This window comes from Trichogramma pretiosum, unplaced genomic scaffold (genome assembly GCF_000599845.2).
Source record: "Trichogramma pretiosum strain Unisexual culture from Peru unplaced genomic scaffold, Tpre_2.0 scaffold84, whole genome shotgun sequence".
NCBI lineage: Eukaryota > Metazoa > Arthropoda > Insecta > Hymenoptera > Trichogrammatidae > Trichogramma > Trichogramma pretiosum.
Window position 1 is genome coordinate 47,877 of NW_019640790.1, and position 22,368 is coordinate 70,244.

At 33.3% G+C, this 22,368-nt stretch overlaps 2 protein-coding genes across 2 annotated transcripts; one reads left to right on the forward strand and one right to left on the reverse strand.

Moving 5' to 3' along the window:
- Positions 1–1,510: 1,510 nt before the first annotated feature.
- LOC106657865 (zinc finger protein with KRAB and SCAN domains 3-like) lies at positions 1,511–9,448 on the reverse strand. The gene is made up of 6 exons (XM_014379556.2): positions 8,650–9,448; positions 8,363–8,572; positions 7,588–7,990; positions 7,138–7,504; positions 6,027–6,657; positions 1,511–3,630 (listed from the first exon to the last, which is right to left on the reverse strand). The coding sequence occupies exons 2-6, from the start codon at positions 8,535–8,537 to the stop codon at positions 3,185–3,187; spliced, it is 2,022 nt and encodes a 673-aa protein (XP_014235042.1). The 5' UTR covers positions 8,538–8,572; positions 8,650–9,448; the 3' UTR covers positions 1,511–3,184.
- Positions 9,449–12,244: 2,796 nt separating this feature from the next.
- On the forward strand, positions 12,245–21,789 carry LOC106658032 (transcriptional repressor scratch 2). Its single transcript, XM_014379831.2, has 2 exons — positions 12,245–12,803; positions 16,284–21,789. The coding sequence occupies exons 1-2, from the start codon at positions 12,503–12,505 to the stop codon at positions 17,504–17,506; spliced, it is 1,524 nt and encodes a 507-aa protein (XP_014235317.1). The 5' UTR covers positions 12,245–12,502; the 3' UTR covers positions 17,507–21,789.
- Positions 21,790–22,368: the final 579 nt, after the last annotated feature.

Consider the following 22,368-nt stretch of genomic DNA (forward strand, 5'->3'; position numbering starts at 1 on the left):
GAAAAAAAAAAATTATCTACATACTTGCTGAAGCGTGTAAAAATGAGACTAACATCTCAAACTCGAATGTTATTAAATTTTACAAATTACTCTTTATCAATCAATTCATAGAGTAATCTTACCATACTTTTACAAAAATACTCATTTAAATCTATTTTACACATTGTACATAACACGTTCAAAATTGAATGGATAACCATACGAAACAACACGCAGTACATTGATTTTTTTAATTGCACTTTTGCGCAATTGCAGTTGGACCAATTGACATTATCTAATTCTAAATCTAATTCGAAGTACAAAAATAGCTCTGCATATGAATATTTTTGGATTGGTTCACCTTTCAAAAAATTCGATATTTGAAGATTATTAGTTTTTTTGCATAAATCAAATTAACGTTAATTTAGGATTGAAGTTAGATTTCCAGCATGATATGATAATATTAATGATCTGTCCTTTTTTACAACACTTAGATACAACTCATTTTATACCTTTTAAATAGAATTTTTAAACATTTTACGAATCGTTTGGGGATATTGACAACAAAAACTAATTAGAAATTTCATGTATTTTGTTACAATATTTGTACGATGCAATGAATAGGATAATTCGAGAAAAAATATTTACATTAATAAAATGAAAATTAAACGCAACATTGTACAATATTAAATCTTAAAGTAGCTAGAATACTGAATAAGACTAGAAATAGAATAATTATTATATTCTAATACAGTTTTGAAACATCATAACTAAAGTTATGTAACTGAATAAAAACCCCTATTTATTTTCATTTACGGTTTTATGAGTATTTTTTATTTGAATAAGAATTACATTCCTTTTTAATTTGTTCACAAATATTATTTGATAATTGGAAGCTAAAATATTCTAATTTTAATACTGATTTTGTCTATCTGACTTTCATCAAATGCTCATGAGTTGAGGTCACAAGAAAAAATCGCTTATTTGTGATAATCCCGTGTAAACCGAAAATAAAAGAGAAAACTTTTAATGAACTTTTATGCAATCATTAAACTGCGTTAAAGCTAACGTTTATTATAATCAAAGTAAAACCTATTAGTGTGCTAATATTGCTGTAGAATTGTTTATTATCTTTTTTTAATGCTTTTTAATATATTTTACGGAAAACTTTGAATCAAATCCATTCAGAAACTTTGATTTGAAAGCATTTGAAGAACAATTTTTTATCTAGAAGATTACAAAGCCAGAATCAAATTTTTAAATTTCTACTGAGTATTTGGCAATACAGCGACCTACATTCTGATGATAGAACTTTTTAAAGAAATATTCAGAAGAAATAGAAAATTTTATTTTTACTCTGGTTTTCTTCATTAAATGAAAATGAAAAAAATGAATGTGCAAAAAGTCTATTTTTAATCATACCCATATAAAAAACAACTTTATTATAATTTTAAAGATTGAAAAAAAATTTATAAGCTTTCATTGCTAAGTTTTGTTTTTTTTTTTGTTTAAACTATTGGTGTACCAAAAGTATTTAATAATTTATTTCAGAATACTTAAAAAAAAGTTTTTGTTAAAAAAAATTTTAGTTTAAAAAAAGGTTTTGTACTTTGAACAAAACTAGCGAGAGATTATTTTTCTATTGATTAAAAGTAGAAGTCTTATATTGAGAGGGAATAGAATGAATCCTTAAGGTACATTAAAAGTTCTGAATAACGACATTTTTCATATTTTTTTCTGTTTTAAAAATATAGATTACCTACATCAATGACTCCGTAGTTTTTCATCGTCTTATGATTATTCCGATTATACAAAAGTAAAAGAAACTTGTGCTTATACTAGATTAATAACATCTAGCTCATTTTTTTATGAACTTTTTTCATGGACAAAGCTATTTCTCCTAATGTTATCAAGTCACACAAATAAAAAGTATAATCTCTCACGAAAACACATCGAGTTGTGCATAATTTTCATTGTATATTTTGAATAAGAGTGAATACTTGGTGATATCATCTTACAATTTGAATAATAAAAGAACAAAAAAGAGATTTAGACTTTCAGGCATATTTACAGCAGTGATGATAAGCATTTTTAATATAATGCAATTTTCACACTAGGCTTAGAAACTATTAGAAGATGGGAAAAACTCGAATTAATACGATCTCTGATGCAAATATATATCAAAGCAGTAAGATAAATTATCACAGAATTGGTATTTTCGTCGCTCTTATTACAGCAATAAATGATATGTTGCCTGCCACCTTATTTTAGTAAATATCTTACCTCAGAAATAATTGCTTCCTATTTATTTTTCTTTTTACTTCCATTTTAATACTTCCGAAAATTTAAGAAACCTAACTTTAGCTAATATCATCATTGCAACCATTGTTGACTACATACATTTAGAGCTATTTTTATCATAATTGAGGGTGGCATTATATGGCACAATATCGTAAATCCCGGCTTCTCCAATGCTATTGAATCAAAAGCATTTTTATCCATTCACATTCACAAATATTTTGTATATTTTGTACAAAAAATGGTACAGCAAAATCAAACTGTCTCGTACAAAAAATCGTAAAGTATTGCATTACGTTAAGTTCATAATTTCTCAGGGTACATATATATTTATATATATAATAGCACTTCTTGAGAAAAAATGTAAAGTTAATTTTTATTAAAACCCTTTTTTATAAAAACTTTGAGAGATACTGCGTTTTTGCAGTATCAGTAATGATTTAAAATTTCATTTTCAATATTTTGAATTCGATGTTTTCAGAGTATTTTAAAACTTATTTTCACTTGGTTTCATTAACCGCTTAAAAATGTTCGTTTTCTCGAATAACTTAATCTGTATAATATAACTGGTCAATGCTTTGAAAAGAACTTGAAATTGTTCATACGCGCGTAGGTGACCTTTTCCTAGTAATACTGAATATATTTTAATTCTTAATGCTATTTTTGTTAAAGTGTAACGTATCTATATAACAAGTAGAATATTTATTTTTATTATTGCTTATATTATATATATTATTTCAAATGAATAAGTAAAAGTTAATTTTTGGAGGAAAAAAGTTGATGAATTTTCATTGGAGTTTTCTTCAACCTATTCAAGCATGTGTCCATGATTTTCAAAAAAGTACTGCCAATAACTAGTAAGTATTTCATCAGGTTTTTCATCATGAATACAAAAAATTTAAGTCGATTAAAAGAGTAATGGATCGCAGTCACTATTGGCATTGTCGTTGGGATCACGCAGACAGGCCGACTCGAGGTGCTTGTTGAGATAGGATTTGAGGGCGAAGCTTTTGTGACAGCGTCCGCACTCGTAATTTTTATCGGCCGAGTGGGTCTGCATGTGAGCGCGTAGATTAGACCGGTCGGCGAAGGCCTTGCCGCAGTGAGCACAACCGTAAGGCTTTTCACCGGTGTGAGAGCGCAAGTGGCCCTGCAGCAGCCACGGCCGCGAGAACATCTTGCCGCAGATGCCACAACTGTGAGATAATTTATGGGTCAGCACGTGCATCGCCAGTGCCGGCATGCTCACGTACGCCTTGCCGCAGTGGATGCACTTTTTCGCCGACTGCGAGTCGATGCTACGGTGAGTCTGTTTGTGCCGAGACAGATTCGACGAAGTTGCATACTGTTTCCCTGTATGCAGCATGATAATTTGTTATACATTAATCTCTGAGTCAACATTAAAACAAGTATGCATCTGACATCGTTTTCAACTTTTATTCAATTAAACGGTGCCAATAAGGTTATTAAATTCATGAGAGATAACAAAACCCATTATTCGAATCAAAAATCCAACATCCAATATTGCACGAGCGACTAATTTTAAGAACAGAACTAAGTAATTTGGCTAAGCTCAAAAGTTTTTCTTCCGAAAGAAATCTATCAGTAAATGATCAACCAGTTGTACTTTATCGTTGTACGTTGCAACATTAAGAAAATAGCGTTTAATATATTAGGGTCAAAATAATACTTTTTTACAAAACCATGCGCACGTATGTCACCGATCTTGACGAGCTTTTGGTATGTTATAGTACATGGTAAAAAGGTCCCAAAAAAAAATTTTTAGACCTCCTCCCCTCTCCTACCCCCCACTTCCGGTATAAATGTCCATTTTCGATCTATATTTTTTCTGAGGACATGAAGCAAGTAAAAAATCTGAAAAAATTCATAAAAATACTTTTCCACAATCCAAACAACCTTGAATTTTTTCAGATTTTTTGAGTGCTTCAGGCCTTCAGATAAAATCATTGAAAATTTCAAAAATCGAGATACGGCGGTATGAGCCGATGTAGTACTCGGAAATTTTTTCAGTTATTTTTCGCATTAAAAAACATAACCTCAATTTTTTTCAGATTTTTTCAGATTACCTAACGCACCTTTTGAAGCCAAAAACCGATTTTTTTGACGAAAATAATTTTTTTAGGACAGTACGGAGCCTCGAAAAATCTGAAAAAAATTTTTTCTTGTTTTTTTCATCAAAATACGTAATCTCAAATTTTTTCAGATTTTTTAATTGAAGGCGATAGCTTCTAGGGCCGAAAAATGCTATTTTTAACAAAAAATGGTTCCTAGAACCCGATGGTTCCGGTGAAAAAATTTGAAAATATTTTTTTTGAATTCCTTGTCAAATTTTAATAAATTTTGACCGTTTCAAAAGTTCGATTGAAGCTTCCTAGCTCATTTTAGAGCAGGACAAAGATTAGTGCAAAATATCTGAAGACGTTTCTGAAGACATTAAGGAATGATAAAACTCGTTTGATGCTCTAAAATGAGCTAGGAAGCTTCAATCGAACTTTTGAAACGGTCAAAATTTATTAAAATTTGACAAGGAATTCAAAAAAAATATTTTCAAATTTTTTCACCGGAACCATCGGGTTCTAGGAACCATTTTTTGTTAAAAATAGCATTTTTCGGCCCTAGAAGCTATCGCCTTCAATTAAAAAATCTGAAAAAATTTGAGATTACGTATTTTGATGAAAAAAACAAGAAAAAATTTTTTTCAGATTTTTCGAGGCTCCGTACTGTCCTAAAAAAATTATTTTCGTCAAAAAAATCGGTTTTTGGCTTCAAAAGGTGCGTTAGGTAATCTGAAAAAATCTGAAAAAAATTGAGGTTATGTTTTTTAATGCGAAAAATAACTGAAAAAATTTCCGAGTACTACATCGGCTCATACCGCCGTATCTCGATTTTTGAAATTTTCAATGATTTTATCTGAAGGCCTGAAGCACTCAAAAAATCTGAAAAAATTCAAGGTTGTTTGGATTGTGGAAAAGTATTTTTATGAATTTTTTCAGATTTTTTACTTGCTTCATGTCCTCAGAAAAAATATAGATCGAAAATGGACATTTATACCGGAAGTGGGGGGTAGGAGAGGGGAGGAGGTCTAAAAATTTTTTTTTGGGACCTTTTTACCATGTACTATAACATACCAAAAGCTCGTCAAGATCGGTGACATACGTGCGCACGGTTTTGTAAAAAAGTATTATTTTGACTCATTATTAAAATATTCGCTCTTAAGAGATCGAATAATCGAATAATCGAATAAGAATGACAAAAGGTGCTTCATTATGGCTTATTAATTAACAGTAGAAAAATACAATTGGAATCTTTTTTTTCTAACCGATTTGATCGTAAAATCTCGTTGATGATTTTAGTAGCATTTATGTAGCTTTGAATAATGAAATAATAATTTGAAATAAATTCAGAATTTAAACAAAAAATATTCCAACAAGTATATCGTACATTGTTTGTACAATAATAAGAAATGAAGCGCTGAGGAAAATACCTAGATTTTGCTTATAATTACAAATAGGATTTTCCTTGGCTCTTGGATATGACTTTAAGGTTCTATGCTATGCGAAACTATTTTTGTAAGGTTGAAAATGAAATCTTTATAATAAAAATCTCGTGATGCTTTGTCTCCCATAATACCTTCTTAAGGTTAAGTATAAAACTTTTTTCGAAAATTTTTCAATTTTAATTGTAGTTAGATCATTGATATTTGGAAAAATGGAGATAAAATTACTTACCACACTCGGAACAAACGTATTTCCCATGCCTTGAGATTTCAGGGACATCCACTTTAACAATATCATTCGGTTCAGTCTGACACTTGTTTTGCTTATCAACGTGTTGGGTGTCTGTATTATCTGGTGACCTAGTCGTCAATTGCTGCTTTCGACTTTTCGAACGACCATCGGAAACAAGAAGCGTATCGTAAGTATAGCTTGCAGACTTGAGCACCGTAGCTTGGCCCTCGGTAGCAATCGGAGAAGTGGCCGACTCCATAGTATCAGTTGTATCAGCAGTCTGTATTTCTTTGTTGTTTTGGTCTGCAGGTAGCTGCGACTCTGTGGTTCGCTGTTCAACGCCAAGCTCGTGCTGCCGCAAAGCGTTTGGATTACTGTTTTCTACGTCACTGCTGCATTCAGAAGTTGGCGGCGTTAGCGGTTCCAACGCCTCGGATCTCTGAGTTCTATGACGTTCTGAGACCAGTGTTACGTTTGACGAAGCTTTCGAGCACGCTGGAATCAAAATTTGTTGTTTTACAGGCGATGGCACCGTCGTAGCAGCTATCATGGTCGTCGTTGGCAGTGTTGGCGTACTGTAGAATAGAATTTCCTGCACTGGAGATAGGGGAATGAACACCCCGCCGTGGCTCTGTTAAAGTATACATTTATTTATTGCTAAAGAGATTTAAAATTCATATTTATGTTTCAAAAACTCAATTTTACTATTACTAGTAAGCGCTTGTTATTCAAAATATAGTAGTATATAACTTTTTTGATAGGCTTTACAAGCAAATATCTTGACAGCACTCGTTCAATATAGAAAAAGCATTTCCACATTCGTTACATAGGAAAGTATTTTTTTTTTGATTATTGTTTGTGAGAAAAGCTGTTCATTAAAACATTGTGTTATTTATGTCACAATCCGCGTAGTAGTTGTAACGCCTATGCACGCTCCATAAGTTGCACTTTTTTGGATAAAAAGTGCTATAAAAAGTAGCAGACATAGTTGAAATGGTTGAGGAATCATGCCTACTCGCGGCCCAAATAGTTTACAAAATTACGTATATGTTATTAAGGCAATTATTATAAACGAATTTTTTCAAGCCGTATTTTTTAAAGTTTCGCTTACAGTATGCAAAAGCGTCGCTGGCTCGTAGATGATACTCGTTGGCGGTGGTGGCTGCGGTGGCGAGTGTGAACAATGTGCAGCCATTGCGTGCAGGTGTTGATAATGGTGCTCCGAAGGATGATGATAAATATCGACAACACTGTTTCGGTCAATCGAGCTAACTTGATAAATCGGGAATGCTGATTCTGGTTGCGAAGAAGTCTGTTCAATTGTAGTTGACAGTTGATAGCCAGTAATCTCTTGGATATCATTAGTCGAGTGTTCCATGACATTGTGTGGACCGATAGCTACGCTTGGCGGCGGTAAAGGCGGAAGCGAGCGTGACAATTCTAGTAGATCGTGTGCTGCTTCCGTCTCGGCTGCAGACCTGAATATCGAAATTCATTAATTTTACTATCAGATTTACACGTGGAATGAGTTAAAAGATCCATTGAAGTAAAAGTTGCCAACCTGTCTCTGAAAAGTAATTGTTCACTGGTATTACGAATATCGGTCAAACAAGCGGATCGCGCCGAGGCTGCGTCTTCCGCGCGGCTATCATAATTTGTTATCTTATTTATGTGCTTGGGCCGTGAGAAGGCTGACTTGGCTAGAGGCTGCTCGATCGCTCTAGGTGGTCGTTCGGCTGGGATTTGATTACTCCTTGCCTCCTTACTTGACGTTGTAATTTTAACTGTCTCGACATTTTTTACTGCTGAATCGGAAGATGCAGAAGTTTGCGTTTGCGATGTCGTTGACACAATAACAGGTAATCGTTCTTTGGTATTGTTGGCGTCGTTATAGTTGTTAATATTGCATATGCAAGCATTCGTTGTTGTGGACGATGAATTACTTCCCGTGAAATTGTGTGCAGCTGTGATTCACAAATTATCATACGAAATTTTAGAAATGAACGTATTGTTAGTAATATATAGCTGACATTTTCAACAAAAAGTTTCATCTTTTTATTGACAATTCATAATGAGAAGTGGGAAAATATGCAATATAATAACAAATATTTAAAGATTTTTTGCGTTTAGTATAAAACAGGGGAAAAAATTACATTAAAACTGATGAGATAAAAGTTGAAGATGATAAAATCGCGAAACCACCTGTGCAGAACCAAGACTTCCTGTTAAGCAGTGCGCATGGCTCGCAAATAGACGCAAATAAAAAGAACATAAGAAGAACAATAATTTAGCTTTAATGCAAAAAAAAAAGTTGAAACCATGTAACTTTCACCGACCTGAAACTGTTGCAGATGCAGCGTAACGAGGCTTAGGCGCCGGGAGTTTCGTCTGCGGCTCCGAGTGCACGGGTGGTTGCGATGTGGCCGAGGGACTCCAATCATCAAAAGTACGCGTCATACTGTTGATATACTTGCTGCACAGAGCTTTCTTTACCATGTAACACCGAGGCATCTTGGAACTTGGCAGCTTGATTTTATAACTTGTGCCTGTGAGTGAAATTGATGAAACGTAAAATCGGACATGGGTAACGAATGAAAAAATTAATACGCATAAAATGTCTAACCAGTTCAACAAATGAAGAGTGACGAGCAACTGCAACGTTCGGGCATAAATGACGACGAAATATGTAAAAGACACCAGGTGGTGTTTATGTAAACTTTACTAAAGCCAGCTCACACAACGTTCTAATTGTTGGATTTAATCAACTAACAGCCGCGCCAAGGAGTACAGCTTGCTAGATCCAACCATGTAGATATATCCAACCAAATGTAGTTATAGGTGCTAGTTGATGAAGCGTAGACTATCAGCTAGTTTGAGCAACAAGTTGGGCACAACAGGTCAAAAGCAAGCACCGCACACACAGCGCGTCACGCACCGAGTTGAGCAGTAAAACACATCAGCCAAGTTTGGCTTTCACTTAGATCCAGCGGGAATCACACTAGACCACCTGTGGGCACAAATCTGCTCAAAGCAACAATTGTTCAGGCTCACCTAGCCACGAGTCATAAGAAACTTGACCGAATTTGCTCGATGGGTAGTCGACGAGACGTACAAATAAAGCTTTTGCCCGAGTACCGAAAATGGTTGATGGGGTAAATGGTGGAAAAGAAAAGTAGATAACGAGAGACTGAGCGAGAAAGAATAAGAGAGAGAGAGAGAGAGAGAGAGAGAGAGTAAGAGAGAAAGAGAGAGAGAGAGAGAAATAGATAGTCGGACAAGCAAAGAATAATGTAGAGAGGGTTGGATAGACAGACAGTGAGAGGAAAAGATAGATCGCAAGAGCGAAAAAGCACAAAAGCTGCTACATGACGACGCGGGTGTGGCTGCAGGCCCGCGACTGCTTTGGCCAAATCAGGGTTGTATTCCGCACCACGCTGTGCAACTGATGCAGCCTGCGTACCTCGGAGTCTTTATGGTATTGTAGGGGTGCGCGCCGGCGCTCCGCAATCTCATCGATCCCAGTTACCACCGCCAACACCTGTTACCGCATAGTCGCGCGCAACAGCAGCCCCAGGAGCCGCGATCGATACTGCCCGAGCTCAAGAAGCTCCGGCGTCAAGCTTGCCCACCACACCCCCTCTCGCGTTTACACTTACAGCAATCAAAACTTAGAAACTAGTTAAACAATTTTACCTATCAATTATATTCCTTTGCTTGCAACTGATTCCTTTTTTTCATAATGATTTATGATTGAGATATTGATAACGTACATATTGCCGATTCCCAGTTCAATTTTTATGCAATCTTGAAAACAAATCATTTTTTATTATTCTACTTAATTTCAAAAGTAGCATTAGAGTAAAAAGCGTAAGATCATCCTATTTTTATTAAAACCCATGTATTTTAGATTTCGTGCACAATAAACAAATGAACAAAAATAAAGCTATAGCTCTACCCTTATCTCTAGCCTGTCGGTAAACGTACTTTCTTACTTGTTACTGAAAAAATTCCATCTTACTGGTCTGCACAAGTTTACAAGTCAACATGGTAAAAATTATTTCTTTTCGAAAATCGAAAAACAATTTATTACGTTAATGTGAAAGAAATTGTATTATTCATGTTTTAGAACTAAAACGTGTAAAATAATAAAAATTGCTCTAAACATTAGCATAAATATCATGTTTTGAAGATCGATTTAGAATGGAATATTGTTCTTTATTTTAAATGAATAACTTTCTTCCATTTTTTATTATAAAATTCTGATAAAAATCAAAAATTATGGTGGAAAAAATTATATTATTCTAACCCTTATAGAACTGGAATTTGAGAAATTTTTAAAAATGAGCATAATAGTCAGTTCCACATATCATTTATTTCATTTTCTGATGTTATTTTGTAAAAATATATTTTCTTAATTTATTAAAGTTTCGCGATATTATTCAGAAATAGACCAATCAACTTTAAAAATTTTAATTGATCAAAATTTCTTTTAAAAATTCTAAACATGCTCTCGTAAAATTTTTAAATTATTATAAATATAGGTTTAATAAGCCTGAGATTTGTTTGTTATTTTTCCAATAAATTATAGCATCGATGTGGCATCAATATTTCACTAATAACTCTCAATTATTAACATAATTGAATTTTCGTAATTTTTGTACATTTTTATATAAAAATTATGAAATTTTTTTTAGTCCAAACCATTCTGATTGGGGCATGATAAAAAAACATAAGGTTTATTATCATGCAAATCGAGCAAATATTGCTTGATATTGTTTTAAATGTAAAAAAACTTTTATAATTGAGAATAATTTACATCATATAATCTTTTCCAATTATGTATCTGAGATTCGTTGAAAATAAGATACAAATTCATTATGATAAGAGTAAGGGAAGTTGTAAAGGGGTTTCATGTGTTTTATATTTATCAGGGATTAACTTCAAAGATCCGAACATGAATTTTAAAATAATATAAAGTTTGGTCTATCGTCGATATATGCATTAAAATTAATATTTTTTATTTGTCTTTAATGAAAAATTACCAATCATTAAATAGACAGAAATTTTATATCTTACAAGCTGCAACATCATGAGTTAGCTTTGCTTTCGCCGGTATTGAAAAGCTACACCAGGTGCACATAAGTAATTTGCTGTACTGGTCACCCTTAGTTTTGAACATTTCTGTTGCATGTTGCACACGTATATTCACACACATACAGTTAGGAGTCACGCAGCGCATGTTGCCTACACTCTAAGGGTTGATCAATGGCTAGGGGTTATTTTTACTGTAAGAAAACGTGAATGGATTTCAGTTACAAAGATTATTATAAATAAATAGTAGAAGTAAGAACAAAAGAAATACTTTTTTAAACTCCATCATTCGCGATCAAAATTATTTCATTGCGTATTTGATGCTGTAAAAAAATGATAAACTTGATAATAAATTTTCTACTATTGAGAATACTTATGATAGTTTTTGAAAAAGTAGTAAAATTTTATTAAAATTTTAATTTTTACAACAATAGATATAATATTCATAGATTAATAAAAAAAATTTTTCGATTTATGCAATATTATAAATCTTAAGGATACACCCGTATATGAATATATTTTATATAATGTGAACTCCTACACAAAATAAAAATGTTGATATTACAAAAAATGTATAAAAATATACAAAAGGAGCCAAAAATAATGTACGAGAAGTGAATATTTGGCAAAAGTTGTGTATATTGACATAACAAGCATAAGGGTTGTTAGGACAAACTGCATACTATAATGTTTTCGCTGGCAGTGCATGCGATTGCACGCACATACACAAAATACGAAATGAATTTCGCTTTCGTAATTTTAATGTCTAATACAACTGAAAGAATAGAGAGAACGAAACGTAAAATACATGTTGCATTCAAATATACATTAGCTTTATGCAACAGTGTTGATGACAATCCAGAATATCTTGTATGATGAAAAAGCAATATAAAGATTTGTAGGTGTTGGAGCATTGGAGGGGCCATCGCGTGAAAGGGGCGAGGGTTGCGCGCGTCTAGACCCCACCACTCGTACTTACTTGCTTCCTGTCTCTTTTCAGCTGTTCTCCCCGCGTATTTGTCTGTCTCTCTCTCTCTCTCTCTCTTCTCGACTCGCGATATGGCCTAGGGGTGGGTTCTGTAGCACCCAACTGCTAACTATCAGACAGACTTGGAGCGAGTCTTATAAGCACAGTATATACTCACATGGCTGCGCAGCTTGTTTAGCTGCAATAAAATAAAAAAATGAGCAAGTAAATGTCGAGTAAAGAGTGACGATATACAGTGTAGTGAATCATCAAGCATGTGAATAAAGTGACGATAAGCGTCGCCATTGGCAAAGCGCTCGAATCGCCTTTATAATATGAGCGATGAGCGGTTTGGATATCGAAGAGGCTAACCCTGCCTCTTAAATTTATAGCAAGAATCGAAGTTGTGAAATCCAAAATGCCTCGTTGTTTAATGGCTAAAAAGTGGAAGGCCTACCCGTGGCCCGATCGTGTCGATGACGAAGCGATTCAAGTGCTGGATTCACTTCCGGCTGCGTCACAGCATCAAGACCTTATAGTGCTAACAATGCAAACGGATGATGAAGAAATCGATGTTGTCGGCGATGCAGACCCGTCTAAGTCAAATCAACAGCAGCAACAGCAACAGCAACCTTGCTGGGAGCCACACAGCCCCACGGCTGGCGCCACTGCACCTAGTCCTCCGCCACTTAATGCTTCTGGGGCACTTTACTACCATGGTGAGCAATAGATAGCTTTTATATGTACGATAAATCATCTAGTATTGATTGTCCTAGCTGCCTCTAAAAAGCTACTTGTTCGCTTTCTATTTAAGCTGCAACGTAAAAATCAAACGTTAATTCATTTTAATCGAGAGAAGCGGATCAATTCTGTCCAATGCGAAAAAAGAGGGGATGAAAAAAGTATATGCTTGATACATGTTGCGTCAAGAATGTTTAAATATTTTAATGATAATGAGGTCAATGATACACTTAAATTATGAAAATCTTTCAAATAAAGCTCATTTAAAAATTTTCGTGACACAATGATAAACGATTTGTAAAAAACTAACAAGATCTTAATTTATGTAACTTGAAAAAGCGTAGAGTAGATGCCTACAACTACCGTATTTAAGGAGATGGGAACGCCACACCCTTGAAAGCATATATCGCTATATATGTTTGCGAACAATGATGCTTTTAGGATAAGGTTGACTCAAATAATGAGATTTGAAAAGTTGCGCGGTACGTTTATTAATTTCAGAATAAATTTTTTTCTTGGATTAGACTGTCGTATTCAATCATTTCTTCCATAATAATTCAATATCAATATATTTTTTGAAAAAAAAAAAACAACATTTTAAACGATAAAGAACATGCTACTATTTGTAGATTAGTAGTCTTAAGTTATAAGTACAGATAAGATCCAAAAGTTATGATTTTTATTAATATTTAATGAAAAATACTCGAGAACTGTTATGTATTTTTGTTTACAAAGAATAAAATGAAACTGTATCTTAATAACTGTTTTCATAACTAATTGGTATGGACTTTTTGTTAAATGACTTTATTTTAGATTTAAACGACTATAAAAATTATTAAATGGGCTTTTATTAAAAAATTTCTTTTTAAAAAATATAATTAGATTTTTCGCCTTATAAAAATCAAGGGTCATCTTCATTAACGAAGTCAGCGTTTCTGGGTCTGCAACCCCAAATTATTTAGTACACCAATAAATATGATCTTATACGTTAGAGTTTTGAAAATTTTTGCGGATCCTACAATACCGACTCCGTTAGTATGGAGTACCCTTAGTGACAGTATAAAATTATAAAGAACTATGCAAATAATAATTTGCAAAAATATAATATTGTACTAAACAGTTTTATACTTCTCAATAATTATTCATTTTTAGCCAGAACTTTTTTTTGAAATATCTAAATTTATATGGAAGTATATACTGTATGCTAAAAGTAAAAAACAACACGAGAATTATAAATTAATTATTATAAATTAATCATTATAATTTAATCATTTTTAATTTAAAATATATATTCGGGACACGTAGTGAGAAAAAACTTTTAATGTTAATCATTTATTATCCAAATTTAATAAAAAATAATATCAACAAATTTTTCTAATTTTTGTGATGATTTGATCACTTTTACGGCCACGTAGAGTATTAAAAAAACGGGAAAAATACCCAAAACTCTAAAAAATCGCGGCCTCCGAATAAGGATGATATCCTTGGCTTCGAAAGACCAACTGTTTGATAGTATATTAAGGTGATACAATGAGTACTAGAACCAACGTCGATGCTCGATCTAAGAGTCACACATACTCGTAATAGTGTATTTAAAGTAGAAATACGCAGACTACAGTAAAACGAATTATTTAGTTATTTAAACACCTTCATTTTAGGCACATGCCATTTTTACAATTATGTATTGCTATTTTTTCCTTATTACGCGCCTCAAATATTTATTTCGAATTAAAAAATCGATCGGTATAAACACAGTAATGAAATTTATATATTGTTTTTCCAAAAAATAGACTAGGCCTGAAAGTGTCAGTCTGATATAATGAATCGGATATATTGTATCACTATCAATTCTAATCAACTTTCGAAGTTATACAAACAGTTTTTAAGATAAAAAATTATTAATAACATTCTATTTTCACCACATGAGCATAAAATGTGCATGAAAGCGTGGTAGCCGATATGGGTGATATTTTTATTTGAGCATGCGCAGCAATAAAATGCTCTTACCAATGATGCAATTAGTATGTATTCTGATTCCCTTTTTTCCACTATAAAAGATTGCGTACTTAACAAATTGAATTTAGTCAAATTGAACGTAATCAAATATGTATTCACGAAAAATGAAGCGCGTTTTGATTGTTATTTTTTAAATTAATTAAATTCTTAAAGTTAAGAATAAAATTAATACATTACACAAGTAGTACACAATGTGCAGTTAAATTGCTAAAATTGATAAAATTCGCGTATGAACTATCTGTTTCAAGCACAGATTGCATATACAGGAAATAGGTGACAGTTTTTCATCTTTTGCACTAGCAATTTTTTTTACTTTTAATTTCGGAGCTATTTTTCGAAAATGTACAATTCAATTGTGGACAACCTCCCTACATAATCATGAAGTCAACTGTGAACAGCGATTTTACTGTACCATGTTTCATGTTTTTTGATTTTCACTAAGATTTGTTCAAAAAAGATCAATTAAAAATTTTAATGCAAAAAAATGTTTTAATTGCCAATGAATTGGCAGCGGATTTTCTTATTTTACGTATTGAGTCATTTTATATATTTTTTAGATTCCTTCACTTGTTGTAGCATTCAGAACTGTAAATGAAAATTAAATGGAAACGCAGTATCTCAGTGAAAATCAAAAATTTGGAATTTTAAAAAATGCAACGGAAATTCCTGAAAATTTAATAAATTTTTTTTCTTGGCATGCGGAAAAATCTTTAAATCGACTTGCCGCAAGATGATAATAGTATTTTATGAGTTTTTACTCGCTGCGCTCGGGCGCTTACTCGACCATGCCATAAAGTGCTACTATTATCATGTGTATCATACGCAATTTTATAGCACTGTGCTAAGTTCACATTTATGCCCCCTTTTCCGATGCATAAGTCGCACTTTCTGTTACCGCGAAGTCAGATTAGCACACGAGTGCGATGCGAACGATGTGGTGCCACAGTGTGCGACTTATGCCACCGAAAGCGTGCCTGAGATCGTTTTAAGCTTTCGTATATGATACTTTCATTTTACCATGGAATCCTCTACATCTTTGGGTTAATGATAACGTAAATTCAAGGCAACTGGAATTTTAAGGAACCTCGACCTAGGTAGTAGAAGGCTTCGTGAAAATGAATCGAGGAGCGCGTGTCGCGCTCCGAATGGCAAGTATGGCAGACAAGAACAGCGTCACTCCACACTCCTCATATACGCGAGAATTAATTGATTCATCCGACTTTCCATTATCTGCACATGTGTCAAAGAGATTTTTTTAAAAGACTCACTCATACTCCTTCCAAAACCTGCATCAGTACTGATAAAAATGATGTAAATTTTTAACTTTATGCACGACAGAATGAAAATTGAAATTTTCCGTACTCCATTATTAAATAATTCTATAGCTATATTTTTTAAATAGAATTAAATCAATTATTTATAATTTGACAATATTTTAACAGGTTACACACAAGAGACGTGGTTAAATCACGAGGAGCCGCCCAAGTACGTAACACTACGATCGGCTGCCGAGCTCGCTCGATCTACGCACTCGACAGCAGCTACAGGAGCGCCGATATCGCAAAAGCAACAAGATGATAAACACGAGTCACCCACAGAACAGCAAGTCTTACCACATCGTAAAAGTCTTTCAATGTGCTTCACCAGCAGTGGTACAGCTCTTTCGCTGCCACCAAAGAAAAAGGATATTTACAGACCTTATAGTTTACCGCAAACTAAGGAGATCCGAACCGCGGCGGAAGAAGACCTTACGGCGGCTCAGGCTATCCTCGACCTCAGTGCTTCACCCGCAGCGCCTTCGCACTCAGTTTATATTCATACATTATCGGGCCCACTGTTGCCTAATACAGCTGCACCTCTACCGACGCCAGCACCACCACCACCACCACCACCACCACCACCGTCACTACCGCCACAACAAAATTCCACATCCATCCCTGTTTCGGTCTTGGTGCCAATTTCCAAAGTTCAAAAATCTCAGTCGCAGCCTAGATCGCCAGCAACAGCCGAGGCCCAGTCATCGGTTGGCGCGGGTAAAAGCAAGACTATCGCCTATACATACGAAGCTTTTTTTGTATCGGACGGGCGCTCGAAACGCCGCGTCGGGCAGGCAGCAGCGTTGCCCGATCGCGAAGCCGCCGCAGTCGTGTCTGTTCCGGTCCTAACGGCGCAAGCCGAAAGACCCAAGTTCACTTGCGCCGAATGCGGCAAGCAGTACGCGACATCGTCCAACTTGTCTCGGCACAAACAGACGCACCGCAGCCTGGACTCGCAGTCGGCGAAAAAGTGCATCCACTGCGGCAAGGCGTACGTGAGCATGCCGGCACTGGCGATGCACGTGCTGACCCATAAATTATCTCACAGTTGTGGCATCTGCGGCAAGATGTTCTCGCGGCCGTGGCTGCTGCAGGGCCACTTGCGCTCTCACACCGGTGAAAAGCCTTACGGTTGTGCTCACTGCGGCAAGGCCTTCGCCGACCGGTCTAATCTACGCGCTCACATGCAGACCCACTCGGCCGATAAAAATTACGAGTGCGGACGCTGTCACAAAAGCTTCGCCCTCAAATCCTATCTCAACAAGCACCTCGAGTCGGCCTGTCTGCGCGACGACGATCCACCTGTCCAGCCAGATTTACAGCAACTTCTAGTCAATAGGGGCCTCTAGCCGAGCTCCACCGTAGTCATTAATTTAGCGACTAGTTAACTACTAATTTGCGCTTAAGGTACTGTAGCGCATCACACGCGGCGCAAAGTGCAAATGTATATCGATAGTTGACAGTCCTACCTTGAATCCTGGAGCACATACTCACGAGCGTTTACGTGCGTATAAAGTAAAAACAGTTGGATTGTGCAATGCGCAAGACTTCTGAGGTAGATTAAGTAGAAAAGTGCCAGTACCACGTAGATACAACTTACGAAACGTCCAATAAGTTTAAGCAATATACTTTCGCGCCAGAAAAGTTAAATACGATAAGCAACATCGAGCAATAAATGCCCACGCTGTAATCTAGTCATTCTAGTCGAAATTTATTCGTTCAAAAACATGAAATGTTAAGAAAATATATATATACATAGATGTAGAAGTATTAAAAAATAAAATATATATATACACATGCAGCATTACGTTTGTAATGGATTAAGTATATTTATATCGTATAAGCATGATAAAAACTTAAGTAAGTGAAAATGAACTATAGCATATAATAAAGTAGGCGCGAGTATGCCTGTAAAACGAAATGAAAGAATACATCACGAGCCAAAGGCCAGGGTTGTAACAAGTTTCGCTAAAAATTATATTCATGAAAATTGCTTACAATATTTTAGAGCACAAGAGCCTGTAAGTAGCAGCAAAATTGGGTTCTTTTAACTTAGTGCTGCGAAAATTAGACACCATGCTGAGTTCTAGCCAAGTACTAAAGTAGATGCTATTGGTGAAGTTAACTTCATTACAATTTTTGCGACTTTTTTTGCAGAATATGATAAGTTTGAAAATATGCCATTTATAAATCGTACGAAAGCATTACCAAAGCAGTCAAAATTTAAAGCTACATGTTTACAGTCATCAGTGATGAGATGCAACTTAGTAAGATGTATCCAACATCATTCTGTTAATATAATAGATTAGTATTGTAGTGCCTTAATGGACGTATAAGGCATTGTGAATTTCTGTAAAATCCGCGTAGACAGCTATATTTATAATTCTTAGCGAATAAATAATCAAAACTCTTGTGATCCACTGTTGAACATCAATCTCATATTGAAAAATTAGTGATATGAATTCAATTGTTTACCGTCGTAAAATATAAGGAATTCAGAAATTCAGTTATACATTTTTGTGCATTATAAAATAATGATTGAGTTGCCATTCATCTAGAAATGATTAGTGAGTACGTGAAAAATAGGATTCAAATACATACGAACTAAAAAGCAATGTTTCGACACAACGAATTAACAATAATTAATAGTTATTGACCAATAATTAATGGTAAATTCTTGTCCCGATATAAAAAGAATTTAATATTATCACGTCATTTAATTATAATCACATCTACAGTTAAATATTAAATTCATTATAATGCATAATGAATCATAAATTTAGCAACAATGAAATAATGCACCTGGATAGAAATCCACGGATTTTTTCAACCAAAACATCCAATGTTAAAATTTGACTAGCGTGAAATGGAATATAAAAATTTCCGTTATTCTAAATGCATACTCAAAATTGATCTGAGCAGTGGACAGTGCGATTATGGTTTAGTTATTAATAACTTATAACGCAGTATGTACTCATTCGTATTATCGTGGAATAATCGAAGTAATTTTACGATTTTTATCGATACAGCAATTAGTATGTGAAAAATATTCATAAATATTTTCTAATATACAAAGAGACTGTAGAAGAAATAATTCATGCATACATACTAGAATAGCAGCAAGTGAAATATATATTAACCTTCATAAGATTTACTGAAATAACGTATTGGTAGTAACTATTGTATTTGAAAAAATTTAGTTATAAGTGCTTGTGCAAAATCGGTCGACAACCCTTAAAATATGTAAAGGAGCGACTTTTTATCGAACAAAAAATGACTTTTAGTACATGGTATTATCGTGTACTAACGCATCACGTCCTATATTAAACAAAAAATCTAATTAACATCGGCACATATATAAGTTTTATAATTCTACAAGCAACGAAAAGAATTTTTGATATTCAGGCCTTAATATTCTTCCTGCGCGTTTATATTATATGTTTCAAATCACATTGTGCCAGTTTTTATATCATGTAAATATTAGAGTTGAAGCGTTATGAAGTTGTTTATTTAAATTTAAAAGTATGAATATGGCTCACATTAAATGGCATTTTACTCGAAAAAGTTTGAATTTACTGTTCTCTTAAAAAAGGGGGTCATTGTTTATTGATAGAAATAAGCAACTAATAACAAATACTTGTGTTAATCAGGCAAGTAAATCGCAGTTTAAAGCTCTTGCTCAAAAAAGTACATGTTAGAGTTCAAAGTCTAATTCAAGGCTGAAAATGCTTGGTTAATTAAAATTACCTTTTTTTGCTACAATACATTTATCATGTGAATGTTTTCCTCAAATTAAATTGATAATACATTTTTTCTAAGAAAACTTGAAATGATTGCCTAAAGCTTGTCTTTAGTTTTAGGTATCGAGTAGTCAACTTGAGCCAGACGATTTTTTGAATTGAACATATTACTTATTATGGCACTAAATATTTCGTAAACTCAGTAACCGAATAAAAAACTATTAAATTATAAATGAAAAGAAGTCAATGATACAATGTTAGGCTTTGAGAAAATTAATTTATAAATGATGTTTACCTTGTGATCGATAAGTTAACAATTTGTTGAGTGCAACGACAGAAGGTCAATTGTTAAATTAACAAAATTCTCCGCAAATACTTTCAAATAATTTAAGTGTAGTCAAAATCCAATCTTAATTTCATGGTCAAGTACAACTGCAATGTCAAAGATTTGCGAATTTCCTATTCTGTCGATCGTCAATTTGATCTAGTCAACTTAATGGGCTGTATGTTATTATATTTTGATTATTATTTTTTCATCAGTTTTAATGAACTAAACAATAACATTCTATAATTTACGATAAGACAACAGAAAAATAGCAACAAAGTTTCATGGTTTAAATTAGAAAGCTGTAAAATAATCGATCATAAAACTTTGGCATTTCGATTGCTTTCTATGCCAAATTATCTAGATTATTAAAGTTTCACAGGAAGTCAAATTTTCTGAAATTTCAATATTATCCTATTACATGTTTGATTGCGCCTGAGACATTTAGGAATAAAATCTAAATCGGCTGATCATATAATAATTCTATCTAATTTTATATGGAAATCATCGATTCGTATACTTTACAAATATCAAGTTGGTCTGATTTAAGTAAAAACTATCGTGAATCATGTTAATGCAACGATTTCATCAACGAGGATTTTGTATCTGTAATAACAGAATGAAATAATTTTAAAAACTGTAGTGAAATATTACTTAATGTAAACTGTGACTTTTATTTGTATGCGAATCAAATATTTAAAAAATACATATATCCTACTGAAGGAGGCTCCGTCATTAAGAGTTTCTAGGCAAAAAACTATTGAAACTGATGGATTTTAATACTACACATTAAATGATACAACCCTAATGCGCAAAGATCTTCCAATATCTTGAAAAAAGGAGTTAGAAGATTGAATGCTTATATAACGGGAACCGCCCAGAAGCGAATTGTATATCATGTTAATCAGATATATATGACTTGTAAAAAAATTTCTTTTCTGCAAAAAGTGTCCCAAAAATCGGAAAAGCATTTATTTTCTTAATATTTTCTTATTAAATGATACAACAACGAGCCTTTCTATACATTCGGGTATGAGCAAATGACAAGCAATTTAACCTTGCCCATGTTATTTCTTAAACATGCATTTGACAAGCGGTATATATAAAAATGACGGAGTCTCCGTAAATGTAAAATAAAGATTAAAAATAACTGAAAAAAATGAAGTGACTTTTGCTCTTTAATGTTATTAAAAGAGAGTGGTGAGAATATAATGCTTTCAAATAAATTTTTCGTCCAAAGAAATAATACTTAAATTCAATTGCACGAATTTTTAATGCTATGAGATTGAAAAAAATATATAGAAAACAGTAAGCAATAAAAAAAGTTTGAATACTCTAAAATGCTTTTAATGTATATTTTATAAGCATACTGACATGAAATAGAAACTTATTATATTATGGTTTATTTAAGATCGTATTAAAATATTTAATTGTATGTCATAAAACTTTCGACACATACAAAATTTAGATGTACTAAAACATTTATAGGGTAAATTTGATAATAATGAAATTATAACATCGACGTGGTGAATAAAATTCATCGAAAATCCTTTTTACTTTGTAGAAAAAAGTAAATGATCATACTTAAAAAAAATTGAACAAACTACACAAAATAATCAATAACCTGGTACCATTATTTGTTTTTATAGTCCATTTGTTCTACTTATTTATAATTTTCCATTTCTGTCTTAGAGATTTTCAATTAAAAATATTAAAGTACAAAATGAAGAAAAAAACTATAGTGCATTAGTTATAAATTTGGTTTATGAATGTTAATTTATTTGCTCGCAATGTACGAAAAATAGTAAGAATCTGTTAGTTATTTAATGTCAACATAAATTAATGTAAATTTTTCCATTAAAAAAAATAAAAACAGATATCTTTTTCCTGTCATCAATTTTAGCAAGAAATGTTCTCTTTCAAGTTATTTCAAATTAATATCAAGCCGTCATCACTTTGGAAGATTATTATCATTTGACTTATACAAAGATGATAAAACGATGCAACATAACCCGTCGGTTATAAACTCTAGTTCTGAAATAGGTTTTCGCGAATCTAATGATCTTATTATTTTAAATGTATATCACCGTTGACTTTTTTTATTTTATGTCTTATTAGTTTTTCATCTTTCATTTATCTTGGTATC